The 17,606-nt window shown below is 42.6% G+C and overlaps 1 protein-coding gene across 1 annotated transcript; it reads right to left on the reverse strand.

Annotated features, from left to right (window-relative positions):
* Window positions 1-217: 217 nt before the first annotated feature.
* On the reverse strand, window positions 218-15,388 carry THBS1 (thrombospondin 1). Its single transcript, XM_082762581.1, has 22 exons — window positions 15,237-15,388; window positions 15,057-15,142; window positions 14,243-14,820; window positions 13,628-13,703; window positions 13,175-13,371; window positions 12,872-12,997; window positions 11,331-11,424; window positions 10,380-10,553; window positions 9,819-9,995; window positions 9,323-9,496; window positions 9,020-9,147; window positions 8,760-8,912; window positions 8,053-8,271; window positions 7,471-7,578; window positions 6,939-7,098; window positions 6,450-6,568; window positions 4,951-5,185; window positions 4,376-4,603; window positions 3,969-4,240; window positions 3,460-3,557; window positions 3,213-3,352; window positions 218-2,542 (listed from the first exon to the last, which is right to left on the reverse strand). The coding sequence occupies exons 2-22, from the start codon at window positions 15,127-15,129 to the stop codon at window positions 2,535-2,537; spliced, it is 3,537 nt and encodes a 1,178-aa protein (XP_082618707.1). The 5' UTR covers window positions 15,130-15,142; window positions 15,237-15,388; the 3' UTR covers window positions 218-2,534.
* Between the last annotated feature and the right edge of the window lie 2,218 nt (window positions 15,389-17,606).

Below are 17,606 nucleotides of genomic sequence, written 5' to 3' on the forward strand. Positions count from 1 at the left end.
ACCTTTAGCAACTGTTCCATGATAGTTAACTGCAAAAGAGCTCAGTTAAAGCTATTATAGCTGGGGTGAAAGCTCATCTATGTCCTGTTTAGTCATAATGTAGAGAGTGTAGAGATATCTTGCTTTGAAAGCTAATTTGACATGAAAAAGAAAGCGAGGTAGCACATAGCAGTGGCCCACAACTATTACAAAACAAAAGTAACATTAGATAACACAGTTGTAAATATAAATGTCCATGTTGGTTTATTGTTCTTTGTACATAAGAAGCTTTATTGTACAACTTACACAACTTGAAAACGGTTAAAAACGTTTACAAAAAAAAAGCATGTTCTTAGAAAATTACACTAGCAAAAACATTGGGAGGGAAGCAAAAAAAATCTTCAGTGTGCAAACATTTTATAAAAATAGAAATACTAACTCTACAGGTAGCATTTCATGATAAATTATTTAAATAGCATATCTACACAATTGTGATTAACTGTTACAATGGCAATGAGAAAAATAATTTATAAAAATACAAGCAATGGTATACAAGATGACAGAAAAATATAACATTAGAAATTGTTTTTGACATGTTTTTCCAATGCCATTTCCTTACTGGGAATACACTTTTCTGCAAAGAAATGTTTGACTATGTACAGCATTAACTCTTTAGTACTACAGTAGCTTTAAAGTTTGTTAGACATTTGAACTCTGCTTAATCCAAAGGTTTTTCTCAGTCACACAATAATGAGGTAATATTTGTATGTAAAACTTTCACTGTATTCATTTCTTTTCCTTTTTTGAAAAGACAAGGAAATGTTATAGGCATAAGAATGCTGCCCCTTCTATGGGGAAAAAGTCTATTAACATACATCAAGCCCTCTCCCTCCTCTGCAAGAAGTTCCTGAAATTCTATCCAGGCTGTGAAGAACTCTTTTTTAGGAGCTGCACATTGATAGTTACAATAATTAGTGTGTAGCAGCACAAATAGCGAGACTAAATGGTTATTGACTGTAGTCATTTGCCTCTTTCTGCAATCTCCTCAGGGCAGGTATTTTGCTTCTATATCAGGCCTGCTGACCAGTAGTAGAGCACTGCAGATGTTTCACAGCACTCAGTAACTGTTAAGATGATAAACAGCATTCCTTCAGCTATGGATGAGACAGGAACTGCTCCCATCTGAAAGGGCTTGAGTTTTAACACAGCAGCACAGTTGACAGCACAGTTGACTGCCAGGCTACCAACTGCCTTGCACAAAGAAAGGAAAAGCCAGCACTGAGCTCAGACTGAGAAAAACAAACATTCCATTCCCCACCCTGCCACTTTTCCCTGTGCCTCAAAGCCATTATGGGAAAACTGCTCTTTGTAACAAATACATCACCACTATCTGCTCCAAACAAGATTTTGCTCAACTAAAACCCTCTAGTTTCAATATAGAGGAGTTAATAAATAATCTGTATTTACAATCTTACAGTTGTGAAGACTTGTAACAATGATTAGGTGGATAGTCTTGACGCATTTCTCATTGTTTTAATCAATAATCCCTCAGTCATAATATCAAAGATAGGTAAAAATAAATATTTTACAATTTCAGTATTTTATCTACAGGCCCCCTCCCCTCCAAAGAAGTGAAGGGTTTAAAGCATCTATGGCATGTAGAAAAGGAATGTTGTCATTGCTTTTTTTGTGCCTTTTTAACCATAAAATGTGAAGCACATGCTTGTTTCCTTATGAACAGCACAGTGCTAGTTGAGATGATGGTGCTTTCTGGCACCATATCTGAAAGAAAACATTTAAAAGGTAAGAAAGATCTGCATCTAACCAGGAAAAAACAGAATCTTATTTTAAATCCCAGTTTTCCAGAAGCTCATGTGATCCAGTGTGCCAATTTGCATCCTCCTTCCCATCACAGAAATCAGGTTTAAGATATGTTTTGTCCTGTGTAGAACAGCTGATCTAACCCACCCAAGCAAGATTGAGGGCTGTGTTTTCATCTGAAAGATGCAACATATACAAGGATAATCATTTCTGCAAGTTACATGGATGTAAACCAAGGTAGCAGAGACCCCATTAAAAACTCCACCCCCCATAAAGATTTGGAGAGTTTACCCTCCCACCTAAAGCCCCTTTCCCCCACACAATGAAAGGTCTTCAGTTTAAGTAGTCCACAGCACATCCAAAGATGTTTTTTTTTTTTAAAAATGCTACTCCATGGGACCTCCAGTTAGAGAGGCAGTGACACTGCACTGTGATAAACAGCAAACAAATGTCTTTCCTACTGAAAGAAGTGTGCTTGTTCAGTGAAGACAATTCTCATTTGCAAGACACATTTGTTTCCTTCCATTTCAGCAGAGGTCAGATACCAAGTATGTTCTCACTTTCATTCTCTCAAAAGCATTCTCTTGAGGCAGGTAATGTGTTTCGAGTCCACATTTACGCAGAAAGAAGAGAGGAAGGAGTAATATAATGGTCCCAGGATTTGTAAGGCTAAACGTTTCAGAAGGTGCAATACCAGCATTTTAAAATAGTCTCTGAATCCAATAACCTTAGGATTATGGATCTGTGAAAAAAAGATTAAGACATGAAGTATTTCTGTGTTATACACGATTAAGTCTAAGACAAATCCTAGAGATATTTGTAAAGAACATACTGGTAAAGAATATTGAAAGCACTTAGGTACTTTCTTGAAGTTTGACTTTAGTCCATGTAACCATTACATAATTCCTGAAGTCACAGTGTAAGGGCAACTAGTGCATGTGACTAGTTCCAGGTGCCCATATTACCACTGAACTGCAAGAGCAGAAGGCTGTTCATATTGTACTTCACTTGTTTTTAAGCAAATGAGTATTTTCCCATGTCATACACTCTTGACAAAGTCAGTATTTTGCATTTTCACCTTTCACTTTATCAGCTGTTGATTCATTTTAGTCAATATCTTTAAGAGATGCCTGTTCCAGGTATGAAACTGGGATTCCTGTTACTTTGAATGAGCAGGATAGAAATATTCTGAAGATTTTATACATTTTCTGCATTCAAGTTTTAACTGTGAAGATTTTATCAAAAAACTCTTCCCATTTCTATCTGCAAAACTCACTTGAAACCAAGCCATGCAAGATCATGGATGAACTTCCCCCTTAGCTCTTATTTTTTGATTTATTCTCTCTTGAGAGCAGCTTTCTTGATAATCAGTTCATTTGTATAGGATCTCTTCAATACAATGTCTTCCTTACCTCTGCATTCATATTTAAGATCTGAGAAGAACACCATTTCTTGAGAGAAGACAAATAATCCTAGCCGACCACCAGCATAAGTTTTGTCATAAATCGGTCCTGAGTCTGCCATGATTTTCTTCCCTTCATACATTACAACTCTACAAAGAGACAATAGTTTAGTCATTGACAAGATTCTGTTAGGTTTACTTCTGCAGACATCCAGTTTTCTTGTGACAGTTACTTAAGATTAAAGGGTGATGCTTACCTGATATAGCCAGTCTTTGGTCTATGGCTAAGGCGCCATCTGTATGCAGTGAAGTCTTTCCAGCCTATGTGACGAGGGTCATGCCACAGAGTTCTTACCTACAAAATAGGATTTCAGTTAGCCAGAGGTCTGAGATAGAAGTTCTGATACGAAGGTGCCTTGACTATAGTCTCTATGAGTAGCAAAGGCTTAAAGTAGTCAGTAGGTTCTGTAATGGGGGTCTTTTGAGATCACCTGCATTTAAATTTCTATTTAGATATTTCAAAGTAAGCCTATGCTAGCAGTCCAGAGTCAATTGATTCACCGCTGCTGGAAAGCTTATCTGCAGCATGTAATCCTGTTAACTTTATCCATAATCATGCAAAAGATTACATAATTAACATTATTATATTGCCAAAAAAATCTACCCCATTCTGAGCAGCATTTGCAGACCCCCTGAAAGTGTTCAGCTTCTTGGAAGAACAGTATGCCTTACAATACAAGGATTAAATTATCAGTGCCTCTCTTACCTGGCCAGGAGTGTTTCCTGTATGCCACAGAGCATTACGAAGGTGTTCTCCTGGACCTGTGGTAGAATTCACTACTTTGATGGAGAGACCCGAGTAGCCCTGAGCTTTGGTTGGTGTGGAGTCCCAGTAAGACTGTGTGATCTGCTTCCACATGACAACATAGAAACGACTGCTAGATTGGTAGCCAAATACAAAGCCAGCATAGTCATCATCCCTTTCTGTATTGATGAAGAAGGTGCCACTGAAGTCCACAGCATTGAATTCATCAAAACCTACATGGGCATTAAGAGAAAAAGTCTGAGGTTCTGATTTTTTGCAACTCTGAAGCTTATTAACCTCTCAGTTTTGTCTTCACCACTCTCCCCCCCCACGCCGCCCAGTGTAATGCCTGTAAGAGTTTCCCTTACCGACTGCAAGGCCAGGGTCACAGTTGACTGTTTGAACCAGCTCTTTACCCTGGTGACGCACAACCCAGTTTGGATCATTTTGGGATGTCCCTTTGGGATCCAGGGGAATCATCTGAAACCTTCGGAAGTCAGTCTCACTGATGTCCACATTTTCAGGGCAGATGTCATCAATGTCTGGCACACTGTCTTGGTCAAAGTCATCTTTGCAAGCATCTCCACGTCCATCACCTGCAGGATGCAAGTAATTTCACCATGACAGATTCTGAGCAATCAGACAATTGTTGTTTGCTAGCATAGTTTTTCAAGTCTTGCAACTTGGAGTTGAAAGCTTCACTGCAAAACTCAGACTGACCAGGTACTGCTGGCAGACTGCAGAAGCCATAAGTTACTTTCACTCCAGCCTGATACTTCATACACTAGCCAATAAGTCATTTATTCCTTATTCCTAAGGAGCACTATAATATCAGTGCAGACAATCTTACTTGGATAATCTGTCCCACCCTAAACAGCATGAAAAAAGATATGAACTATTGGGAGATAGTCTTAAAGTGTTACTATGGTAGGAGCCGTCTTACCATCAGAATCAGCTTGATCTGGGTTGGCAACCAGTCTGCAGTTATCTTTGTCATCAGGAATACCATCATTGTCATCATCATGGTCACAGGCATCACCTTTTCCATCCTTGTCATGATCAGCTTGATTGGCATTGGGCACATAGGGACAGTTATCAAGATTATTTTGATGGCCATCTTCATCTATGTCCTGGTTGTTGTCGCACTCGTCACCTATGCGGTCAGAATCAGTGTCTTCCTAAGAATGGGAAAACAATAAGGAACATCTTATAAGCCAAACTGAAATGAGGGCCTTAATAGCTTGAGTTAAATAGGATTTCTGCTTTGAGAGATAAGATGGTTGCAGTAAGGTATTAAGAGACATATTCAGACTTTGCATTAAGAGACATTGCCTGTGAATTGTGGAGAATGAATTGTAGAGAATAGGGTAAAAAGTGGATGAAGATCTTTAAGGTGTGCAAGTAGTTAAGTGAGTGACAAGTAAGTTTTAAGAAATTTGTAGTCTCAGTTTAAATCCTTTAAGTAATACTGCTGTTAGGCTACAGACAATACTGAACTAGATTTCACTGATTTGCAACACCTTTAATCTTTCAATCATTCCAGTTATTTCCCTGAAGCTATTAATCCTAAAGCCTTGTACTTTACTAATCATAAAGCCTTGGACAGGACAGCACAAGCCTTATCCATTTGTCTTCAACTGTTTTTGAGCCAGTAAGTTGTGAGAGGCTGGATCCCCCTTAAGTTTTATAAAGGGGAACTTAGTGTCATATACTTTCCCTAGAGAAAAGTAAGCTATGCTGCTTTCACCTTATTGGTGGAAGAGGTAAGCCTTTGAACTTAACTGTTTTGGACTTAAAAATTAAAGAAATTATGTTTAAGCAAAATGCAAAGCAGCATTTAACTCTGGTATGATCAGGTCATAATATTAACTGGTTCTAACATTTAATATATAATACGTCCTGCAAGCCCTAAAAACATGTTTAAGGCTTTTGGCTATTGCTTCTATCCTAGGAAGACTGGAACCAGACTTCAGAGCAAGCAAGCTTTGCAATCCATTATTAGGTTTAGAAGGTCTTGACTAGCTATGAGAATTTCTGTAGGATTAGCCACTTGCATGTGTCATAGACTACATATACAGTAAGCTAATACAGTAAGCTAATGAAAAGGATGGTTGCTACCCTTCTGTATTTCATGAAATGATCCCAGGTATTTTAAATCCTTACAGTGAAAAATCATTACAGTTGACAAACCTAAGAGGTGTTTACAAAAGCAGTAGATGTAACAAACAGTCCCATGGATCCTCTCTAGAATTGATCCTCTTTAGGATTACTTTTTGGCAAATATACTGTTTGAACTGTGAAGAAATGGTATTTGATAAAGGCACCATTTGGCAAATTAATAAGTGTCAGAAATTAAATTTAAGCTGTACTTTGCTGTTCAAATATCCTACAATACACAGGATACTGTACCAATGTTCTACTTATATAATGCAAATCCTCTACCTGGTCAGGATTATGTTCCAGTGGACAGTTATCACACTGATCTCCAACACCATCCAAGTCTGTATCCCTCTGGTCTACATTGTAGACATACTGGCAATTGTCCCTTTCATTGAGGACCCCTGCAAAATTAAGATGAGTTTGTGAATGCATGTTAAAAGTGTTTAAATGCTACAAAGGACTATACAAAGCTACATGCTTCTTGATAACTTTTTGAAAGCATTTGAACACTTTGAAACATGACTTCATCACTAGTTCTGCCACATGTTTCTGTTCTTCCTTCTAGGAACAGAGCTAAAACTTAACTGTGCCAAAATGCATACATTTCAAAGTGAATTTCCATTAGCTGTAAGCATTACTTTAGTAGTCTTAATACCCTGAAACCACTGGAGATGATAACTTGTGTTCACATGAGTTCCTAGTAAGAAATCAGTAGTATATCAGGTACATTTGATCAGTCTGATTAGAAGAAGGTGTTTAGAGGACACCTACCATCTCCATCAATATCCACTGCACATGCATCTCCCTCTCCATTGTTATCAGTGTCAATCTGATCAGGGTTGTGATTGTAGGGGCAGTTATCACAACGGTCACCAACATCATCCCTGTCATAGTCATACTGCTGTGGGTTGTAGATGAATGGACAGTTGTCCTGCAAGAGAGAGAAGTCAAGTTTTAAAAAAGTGTCAAGTTAAAGCTTTAATCAGATTCTGCTTACACTGCTATATGAATGGAGAAACAAAAGGCAGGAGAACAGAACTAGAACGCTTCTAACTCAGAACTCCCCACTGCTTGCATAAGCATGGGAGTGGCTGAATAATAGAGGTTCACTTCCCAAAGCTCAGCCTAGCTGCAGAAGGTTTGTCTGTGTAGTTATGCATATACAAAGGCTTCTGGGATTGCTGTCAGTGGCAGTTTCCTATGGTCCTCTCCCCTAAGACTAAGGAGAGAAGGTAAACCCCAGCCTTAAGAAGGGGAAGAGGAGAGCTACATTCTCAAAGGCTATTCTTTTGCATTGGCTTACCCGGTCATCAGGAATACCATCGTCATCATCATCATTGTCACAAGCATCACCAATCCCATCTTTATCATAGTCTTCCTGCCCAGAGTTGGGGAGATTAGGGCAGTTATCCTAGAAAGGATAAAAATGCAGATGTATTTACTTTTGGCACAATTACAATAGGGATTTTAGCTGTTAAGATATAGTCATTAGGCAAAATCATAATACCTCAATCAGGTTAATCATACTGTAATTCTCTTGATTTTAAGTAGTCATATAGCAAGTGTGAGTCTTTGAAAGCCATAGCTCAAATAATTTTTTAATGAAACACTTGGCTGCTTTTGAGATTCTTATTATCCTGTACTTCTCCTGAAGATAAATATTTGTCAAAGCAAAGCTGATACAGGTATAGTCTAAACTAGATTCCTTCCAGGACACTTCTAACAAACATTTAGATCACGAGGCTTCTTTCCCCCCCTCCATGCTGCAGGAATGTTTAAGGTAACACTAAGGGCCTCCTAACAATACCAGTGACAGAGGGATATATATATATATTTTTTTTTTTAAACAAAGAGGGTAGTTTAATAGCTGCGTAGATAAACTTACTTTTTTACAGTGGTAAGTGGCATTAGCAACACAGACAAGATTCTCATTTGGCCATCCATCCAAGTCAGTGTCTTCTCCACAGATTATGCCATTGCCAGCATAGCCTGGTTTACATTCACAGCGATACATTGGGTCACTGAAGTGGCCAAGGTAGTTACATTTGGCATTCTTGTTGCAATCATGTGTTCCATCTGTGCATGGGTTCCTTGGTTTGCAGACCTAGAGGACCACACAGAAATTAAATCCACCGAAAATCTTTATCCCTCCTTTTCCCCCAGATTCTGACAATACATAAAAGGAGACATGCCTGTTTTGATCATTGGCATCTCAATCAGAAAATAAAAGCTTGTATTACGTTTTAATCTTCTCCAACTCCAATAACTGTCTTAGCACTAGTTATTTTTCTTCTTAAAATCTTTTCAGATGGACCCAAACACTAAAAGATCTTTAAGATACATGCTGTTGGATCATAAGTGCATACTTATGCAATTGCTCTCCTGAAATTACATGAAACATTAGAACCCTCCGTAGCTGGAGAGGACATTTAAAAAAAGCTAATAACATTTTGAACTCCAACTACAATTGCTTAAGGCTTCTCTTGTTCTGAATCACAGAACATGGACAAAGTCCTTCTTCCTTGAAATACATAGCTGCTTTCTGCTATGTAGAAACCCTGAGCTTTTGTAAGCCAGAAGAGTTGAAAATACCTGTTTGTTAGCCATTGCATCCTCAACACTACGACCAAATGGCTGTGTCCCAGTGAAACGTGGTGGACAAGGTAGACAGTTGTACCCAGGTTCAGTATTCTCACACCTGTGCACTCCATTGAAGTGGAAGCAGGCATCAGGAACCTCTTTGCACTTTAATGCAAGAGCAAGACAGGAAAACAGTTAGTGTTTTTAATGCATTGGTAGTTCTTATTTTCTTCCGTTCCCTTTTAAGTTTAAAAATACTCTTATCTTCCTACCTCATCAATATCTTCACAGTGGATACCATCACCATGGTAGCCAGCAGGACAGGCACCACACTTCCAGGAACCATCAGGTGAGCTGGTACACGTAGTTCCAGCAAAGCAGGGATTAGACAGACACCCATCTGAGAAACAAGTGAAAGTTAAGATTATAGACACTTATGCTACTATAACACTGTCTTGCCAATATGCCAGTTTAAAATTCTAGCACTTGAGTTTTACAAGCTTTGGCATACTTTTTAAACATTACTGTCAAGATTGACTACAGCCTTTAGATATTTAAGGGAAAGGGATACTCACCAATTGGACAGTCCTGTTTGTTGCAGACCTGAGTTCCTTTAGCCTCACCTACGCAGGTCTTCCCACCATACTGAGGCTCAGGATTATTGCAGAGACGGCTGCGTTTTTGAAGTCCTCCTCCACATGTCACTGTGCAAGCATCCCATGGAGACCATGGTCCCCAGTTGCCGTTAACTGAAGGGAAATAGAAGTTGAAACATAGCTTTAAATTAAGTGGAAGCTACCAGGTACAAACTAGGGACTAGACTTCCGTAGTGAGAGCACTTGAGACATAGCTCACAGAAGCAGCCCTAATTAATAGGCTCCATGGAATAGTCAGACCACAACTACCAAAAAGAACAATTTAGCTTTGTCCAAATCTAACCTGTAAGGTTTTCCTTAGCCCACATCTAATTTTAAAGAGAAAAGACTGCTAAAAATACATTATATAGCAATTTTCTACTTCAGAAGTTCACTGTTTAAGCTAACAAATAGTAATTAGCAACTGTACACTTACTTGGGCAAGGATCTTTCTGGCAGGACTTGGTTTCTCTTGCCTCACCCTCACAAGGTTTGCCATTCAGCTGTGGTACTGGAGAGTTGCAGAGACGAATTCTAGTGATCATGCCCGTGCCACAAGTGACAGAACATGACGACCATGGTGACCAGTGGCTCCAGCCACCATCCTGTTTAACTACAAACAAGATGTCTATTAGACTTTTCAAAGAAGAGTTTTAAGAGATTAACTGCATAGCACTTAAAACACAGCTAGTACCAGAATTGTGCCAATAACTCTTTATTGGAGAACCTTAATACTATCACAGATAAAGCTATTTTATTGCTAGGGGAATTGCACACCAAAACTGGCATTAATTTTTCATCTGGGAAGCCATGCCCAAACATGTTTATTTACTGTATCAGCTATCTGCTCCACTTTACTTGATTAATATTAGTCCTTAAAGCTAGAAGCCAATGCTCCATTCCAGTGATAGAGCAACAGGATGATCTTTGCTGTTAGTACTAAGCCACTAAAAGCAGCCTGTATTTTATTACCAGATTAAGCAGATTAAGTACTTACATCTCTTATCACACTCCTGAAGGTGGCAAGTCCGAGTCTGTACAGAAGACCCTTCACAGCGGTTATTGAGACTGTCACAGGAACGCCCTCTCTGCTGAATCCCATTGCCACAGGTCACCGAACATGAAGTCCATTCAGACCAAGGAGACCATCCATCATCTGCATAGTCGCTAGCTGTAAAGGGGCACAGCTCTGTTACAGCCCTGAATAAGACTCCAAGTATGTCTCCTATAGTCCCCCCATTGTTCTCTTACAAATACACAACTGCCCTCAAAATCTACATGCATCTTCCTCTCCTGTACAAGATGAATGATTTAGTGCTTACATGCATCACTTAGTGAGTTCAGAAAAGTCATCTGAAATACTTATGTAAGGTACATAGGCCAATACTAGTTCAGTCAGTTTTGCAAAGTTTTTCACTAAGGAAAAGTTCAATTAGCTGTTTTGTTTGCAAGGGAGAAAAGAAATCTAGCCATAGCAGCAGAGGCCAATTGCATACAGCATACAAGCTTCATTTAAGGAAAACAATCATTACAGTTCCTTATTTATTAATGAGGAACTGTATTTAGAAGCCGTCTAGAAACGCATTTAAACATTATGATTATGCTTGGCTCATAGCTACTTTACAGATATGGAAAGACAGCGTTACTTGGAATATTTTAACTTGCTGAGATGTGGAATAGCTTCCACTACTAAAAGGTATTCAGTAGTGAATACAAGGCACTGGAGCTGTCTAATACACCTCGAAAGCATGTTCTGCCTGCCTGGTTTTGATATTCTATATTCTTTGGATTTCAGAGCTCCATTAGATCATGATTAAGAGTAGTTAAATGTATCCCCAGATCCCTCCTTTCTCTACGTAAAGGACAGGAATATCTAAAACCTGTTGGAGATACAGTAATTTTAATAGGACACGTGCGATTCACAAATGTGAAGGTATTAAGTACTTACGCCAGCATCGGGGGCAGCATTCCCCGTCAGGCACAGTGGCATTGGAACAAGGCATGAGAGGGCAAGACACTTTGCGGCATATAGTGGCAGAGTTCTGTAAAGAATTGAGAATCACAATAAGCAAATATAAACATAACTTTGGAGTCTGAACTTCAAGCTGAAAATATCAAGTGATAAAGTCTTTTCTGCAGCTCAACTTAAACTCAAAACAGAAACTCTTGTATCTAGAGATGATACCAGGGACTACTCATGAATTATATCTTAAACTTGATCCCATTCTCACCCTCCATCCATAGCATTTAACTATTTCAGTCCAGAGGAGAAGTATTTGGTTTTGCAGACATTGATCAAGAATAACTACCAGAAACTAGCAAGAGGATTACCACATGATATCCCAAGCATAAGGTCAGACTTCAAGGGAAAGAACCAAGAAGCCAGCTTTCTCCTCTGTTAATATGGCTTTAAGCTGATTATATGGTGAAGATAAAATGAGTTTAGTGGACTTGGCTGAGGCACTATGAAATCCATAACTTATACTTTAAGGTCTTTGATCTTTAAGCCAAGCAGGCCGGATAAAAGCCGCCCACCTCCAGCCTGAATGAGAGCTAAAGCATAGCCTGTAGTTTTACTTCTTGAAGGTAGCAGCTTGGTCAGAAGAAGGCCCTCATGATTGCCATTTTAATCCCTCTGTTTCCCCATGCAGATGACTGTATTAAAGGTAACTGCAGCCAACATTGAATGAGAGGGTTGGTAGGAAGGAGACTGGCAAAGGCAGAAGTCACAGTAACATTCGCTGAATATAAAGCCAAGAGACAGAAGCAGATGCAGAACTTTGAGAGACATCCTGGATTGCACATCTACAAATACTCAGCCTTTAGTTTCTAAACAGCATCAGGAAAGTTAACCTGCTCTTTGCTTGACTGATAACTCCAAAATTCTTTTAAGATATTAAGAGGAAATTCTTTAGAGGATGGTGAGGCACTGGAACACACTGTCCAGAGAAGTTGTGCATGCCCCATCCCAAGGGGTGTTCAAGGCCAGGTTGGATTAGACCCTGGGCAACCTGGTCTAGTGGGTGGCATTCCTGTCTATGGCAGGGGTTGGAATTGGATGGTTAAGGTCTCTTCCAACATGAGCTGTTCTATGATTCTATGATGACAGAATATGGATTCAAAGTATTTCAGGGAGGAAAGCTAGTAGTACACTAAGTATGTTCTGTCTATTGCTGCTAGCTTTTAAGTTTACGCATGGATTATGTAAAGAGCAGAGACACCCCAAATTATGGTATTAAACGTGCATTAAAATCTCTAACAGTGATATTTTATATAATTCTTCAAAGTACTACTGCAGTAACACTACATGAAAGCTACATTTATACCAGCAATCTAGCAGGATAAAATACAAGCTGAACGGTTCTGGTATGATAGTACATCCAGTTCTGTGTAGGATTTGCTCTTTCAAAGAAAATGTTATTTAGAATTCTCATAAACTTCAAGTCATGATTCTGTATGTAGAGAGTTTATGAATGCAAGGAATCTTACCTGGCAAGTACATTCAGTACAGCTGTCAATAGTCCACTCTTCCTTATTTTTGTGCAAGATCCCATTATGAATGCATACTCCAGGAGTAATCTGGACCACTTTGGCAATCAGCTCATTTTCTTCAGTCTTAAGGGGGTCAGGGGAAAGAAGCAGGGAAGATAATTAGAAGTTAATACAGAAGACACCCCTTTCCACAGAAGGCATAGCTAGAATGCTATTACTGTTTATCTGAGCTCAAAGGACAAGTTACAATTCATTAAGTGACAGTTAACGAAAGGTACTGTGATTTTAACCAGTACTCACCACTTTGCGAACTCTGTCTTGAAGTGTTGTAACCATGGACCGTAACCCTTGCAGTTCCACAAACATATTGGTTAGTTCATCACAGGAAAAGCCACAGACAGCTTGGATGTCCTTTGTTTTATGGCCAATGTAATTAGTGCGGATAGCTGGGCTGGAACCATTCATGGGGTTGTCCAAAGTAATGATTGCACTAGTGGCTAAGAGACAAAGGAAATAAAGTTTATGTACATCACATGTTTTTTAATAATGTGCATTTATCATTCCAGTGTAGCACCTGTTAAACAGCTGCCACCAGATTCATTAGGGTGTCTCCAAAAAAAAATAATCTTATTCCTTATGCAATGTGGATTTGCATGTCAGCATACTTCTGAGTTCTGTTTCAACTTGTCTTTCTAATGCACTGAGGAATTTTATATTTAATAGGTCATTGGATTTAGGAGATTGCAGACTTACAGCTGGAGCAGCCTTTGTTCCTCAGGATAGTTTCCAGAGTTGTTCCAAAGACAAACCGCACATTCTGCAGCAGTCCCTGTGGACAGAGGAAGAATTACAGCTACTTGCAGCAACTGCAAAGGAAAGGAGTGCAAGTTGCACAGCGAGAGCTTGTAGACATTTAAGGTCACTTAAGTTCAGTAAGAGTAGTTTCACAAGACAGATGGCAAGGTGAAACAAATGACCTTATTCTCCTGAACGATAACAAGCCCTGCTTCCTAACATTCTCAGCCCTGACCACAAAGACCTGGCAACTTTTCAAGCAGGAAGAAATAAAGCATGAATCCCTGAATCTTTTGTAACTTGAGCACTCAAGTTACAACTACCTGTTCAGAAGCTTCAGGTTCTACTTACTGCTACAGAGAGTTCTAGCTCCGCAGATCTAATGCTTCACCCTTCAAATTCCATTGCTAAAGCTTAGTACATCTAGAGGCGGTACAGATGAGACATACAGAAGCAGAACTGTTCTTCCCTATTACCTATATCTCCCCAGCTGTTAAGCTGGTTGATTAGCTAATGTACCTTCAAGGCAAGTGAAAGAAGATAACTAGGCAAAAACACAAGTCAATGCCTTACCTGGAAGTTGTCATTGACTCCCCCTTTGGCGATACGGAGTCTGGCACTGCTGGCCAGGTCCCTTGTGAAGATGTTTTGGATGGGAATGTCCAGTTCAGCATTTTCCATTTTCTCACACCCTACATAAAGCTGAGCCCTGTCTTCCTGCACAAACAGGGTGATGTTCTTCCAGTGTCCCGTAGCCAGCAAGGCATCCTCTACAGACACCAACTGCTGCTTGCCATCACCGGAGAGGCTCAGGTCCAGGGTGCCTGCCTTGCCGTTTGAAACTAGGCTGAAGACATGACCAGAGCCATCCTTCTGTTCCACAGCCAACAGCGTGCCTCTGCTTTTCTTGGCTTGCCGGAGAGTGGCCAGAAGGATGAAGCCCTTCTCGGCATGGATGGCATCTAACAAGTCTTGGAACTTGGCGTCAGGGACAGCAGGGATGCGACTGGCATCTTCGATACGGTAAGCGGGGCTGGAGGACTCTGGTCCCTTCACCAGGTGCACCCCGGGCGCCCGGCGCCCAGCTCCCTTGCGAATAAAGCCAATGAGCTCAAAGAGATCGAAGACGCTGTTATCATCACCCCTGGACTCTGCGGAGAGACGAGAGCAAGCACCGTGAGGCACGGGTAAGACACGGCGCGACCGTGCCCCCGCCGGGGCTGCTCAACGCCCCGCTAGCGGAGCGGAGCGCGACCCGCTCGGTGCGGCGCCCCCCGTTAGCGCACGGACAGAGCCCGGCGGCACGGGGACAGCGCCGGGGCAGGGGCTGGGAGCGGGGCGGCCCCAGCGGGTCCCCCCGGGGGATCCCTCCCCGCCGGCACCTTACCTGCCGTGCGCCGGGCCTCCGAGCCGCCGCGCAGGAGGAGGAGAACGAGGACGAGGAGCGCCGCCGGCCCCATGGCGAAGCTCTGCCTGCGGGGGACGGCAAAGGGAGCGGTCACCGGGCGCTCCCCGACGGCCGCGGGGCAGGTGCCGCGGGCACGGCGGGAGCCGCCTCAGCGCTTACCTGCGGGGGTGCAGCGCTGCGCTCTGCTCTTGTCTTGTCTCCTCTCCTCTCTTTTCCTTTCTTTCCCTGCGGCTGGGCTCGCACCGAGCGCTCCGGGGCGAGGCGAGGCGCGTGCCGGGAGCCGTGCGCGCCGTGCGGGTGCCGCTGCCGGGAGCAGTGCGGGCGCCGTGCGCCGCGCGCGCCTTTAAAGGGCCGCCCGCATTCCTGGGCGCGCGGCGGGCCAATCAGCGCCGCCGGGGCAGGAAGCGGGAGGCGTGCGCCGGGCGCGCAGCGGCCAGGGACGGAGCAACGGCGGCGGGGGCACGCGCGGCGCGGGCGCGGGCACGGGGCGGGGCGGGGCGGCGGGGCTGGGGCTGGGGCTGGGACCGGCGGGGGCAGCGCGCGGCCGCCCCGCGCCTCAGGGCGGGCTCCCGGCCGCGCCGCTTGGGGGCGCCCCGCGAGCGGCGGCTCGGCCCGGCCGGGCTCGGCTGGGCTCCGGGGGCGGCACGTCCCGCTGCGCTGCGCTGCGCTGCGCTGCCCCCGTGGTGACGGACGTGTCCCCGGGGCGCCCCCCGGGCAGGGCGCGGGATGGGGTCTGCTCGCGGCCTCGTGGGGGGGAACCGGGGTGCCCCTGGCAGCCCCGAGCGGTGCCTGAGCCCGGCGGCTGCGCCAGGCGGCGGCGCCGTGCGGGATGTCCCGGGAAGTGCCCTCGGAAACTGGCTCAGGGAGTGACAGCTGCAGGACTGTGTGGTAGGGCACGGCCGAAACCAGTCTGCCCCTCGAACTTAAAGGACAGAGCATGTCCTCAGAAGCAGGGCTTTTCGTTGTGTAATGATTCGTAGAAGAAAAGCCTCCAGTGCCACAAGATAAAGAGCTGGGAGCAAGGGAGAGTTGGGTGCTGGTAGTGAAGAGAGCCCTGATGGGAAACAAAAACCAGCAAGAAAGAGGCACTGAGTGATCCTACCTGGACAGGCTACATTGGCAGGCAGCTGTAATTCTCAGCGTTCAGTCCGCCAAGCCCTATGCACACACCAGTGACTTTCTGCGGGGGATTGTCTCACAGAAGTCATGTTGCTGCCCATGTGAGTGCACATCTTTAGCAGTGTTACAGTCAAGCTTTTCTTCATGTGGCTCTAAGTCAAGCTGAGGGTAGATCTGAAAGGCTGTAAGAGAACCTCAAAAGTGTTTTTACATTAAGCGAGGAAACTGGGGCAGGCAACCAGGAACCATCCCCCTCAAAATGAAAACTAACATCCAAAATTTCTTTATTATTTCACCCAAAAGTGTATGGATGAACCTGTAGTCTCATCAGAAGATTCCTGCTTGGAGGGTGGTGTGAGATCCATGTAACCTCAGTCAGTGGTCATTCTGAAATGAGCTGCTCAGAGCTACCTAAAAACCTGTTGGAGTCCATGTAGAACAACTCAAACTTCCTCACAGTTTGGAAAAAATACTCAAATCGAGATGAAAATTTTGTATTTTGGACCCATCTTTACATTTTAAAGAATGTCTTTAGAAAATCAATTCAACCTTGAACTACCTGATTACACCAGAAATTCACCACAATGACAGAGGTAATAATCTGACCCATAATTTTACCATGTCTCCACCTCTAGGTTCAAGGTCTTGTCACAGTGTGCAAGCCTAGCTCTGTTGACCTTTGTGAGCTAACACCGATTCACACTCTTACTGCTGATGTTGGAATTCCTAGTGGGCAGGGGATGAGTGGCTTGCTGAAACACTTCTAGTGGAATTTACCTGCTGTCATTTGGATATGTTCAAGAACATGAGCTGTTAAAACCAGTAGCCAGATCCCAGGATGGCATCCCCTGGATGTTTTATGTGGTGAATCCATTGATCACTCTTGTGGTGAATCCTGGAATCACATACTTTCCCTTTCTCGGAGTTCAGGGTCCTTTTTCACTTCTGTTGAATATTAATTGCAGAATATGGTTACAACTGCCAAGCTAGTTAATATTGCTTCATTTGAGACTGCAAAAAAATGGAGTTGGAAATAAACAGTGGATATACAGTAAGTAGTTAGGACAACATTGATAATGGTTTCACTTCTGTAAGTGTAAATGTGGTCTCACTCCATTGTAGTCGTGGACTTAGCCTTGGCTAATATGTTGATGATACCCTAAGGATTTGAAAGATTATTTTCTATTGCAGTGCCATTCATTTCACTGGTGATATATGCAGAATTAATTTGAACTATTGCAGTTATTGTACACAGAATAATTTTGCTTACTCCATAAAAGCCTTTCAGTGGAAAATGTCAGTTATTTCATAAGCTCTTTATCAACTTGAACAAACAGATTAATTTTCAGCAAGAGGGTCGGGATCCAAGTATTTGTATGGATATGGTTTCTAAAGTGCAGATGTTGGAAG

The sequence above is a fragment of the Aythya marila genome (assembly GCF_965140915.1).
Source record: "Aythya marila genome assembly, chromosome: 5".
NCBI classification, from domain to species: domain Eukaryota; kingdom Metazoa; phylum Chordata; class Aves; order Anseriformes; family Anatidae; genus Aythya; species Aythya marila.

Excerpts from the sequence above, each read along its gene's own strand:
- THBS1 (XM_082762581.1), bottom strand. The coding sequence starts at position 15,129 with ATGGGGCCGGCGGCGCTCCTCGTCCTCGTTCTCCTCCTCCTGCGCGGC. Across the intron at positions 7,579-8,052 it reads CCACTTACCACTGTAAAAAA|GATAACTGCCCTAATCTCCC; the intron begins GTAAGTTTATCT and ends TATCCTTTCTAG. Across the intron at positions 7,099-7,470 it reads ATGGTATTCCTGATGACCGG|GACAACTGTCCATTCATCTA; the intron begins GTAAGCCAATGC and ends TCTCTCTTGCAG.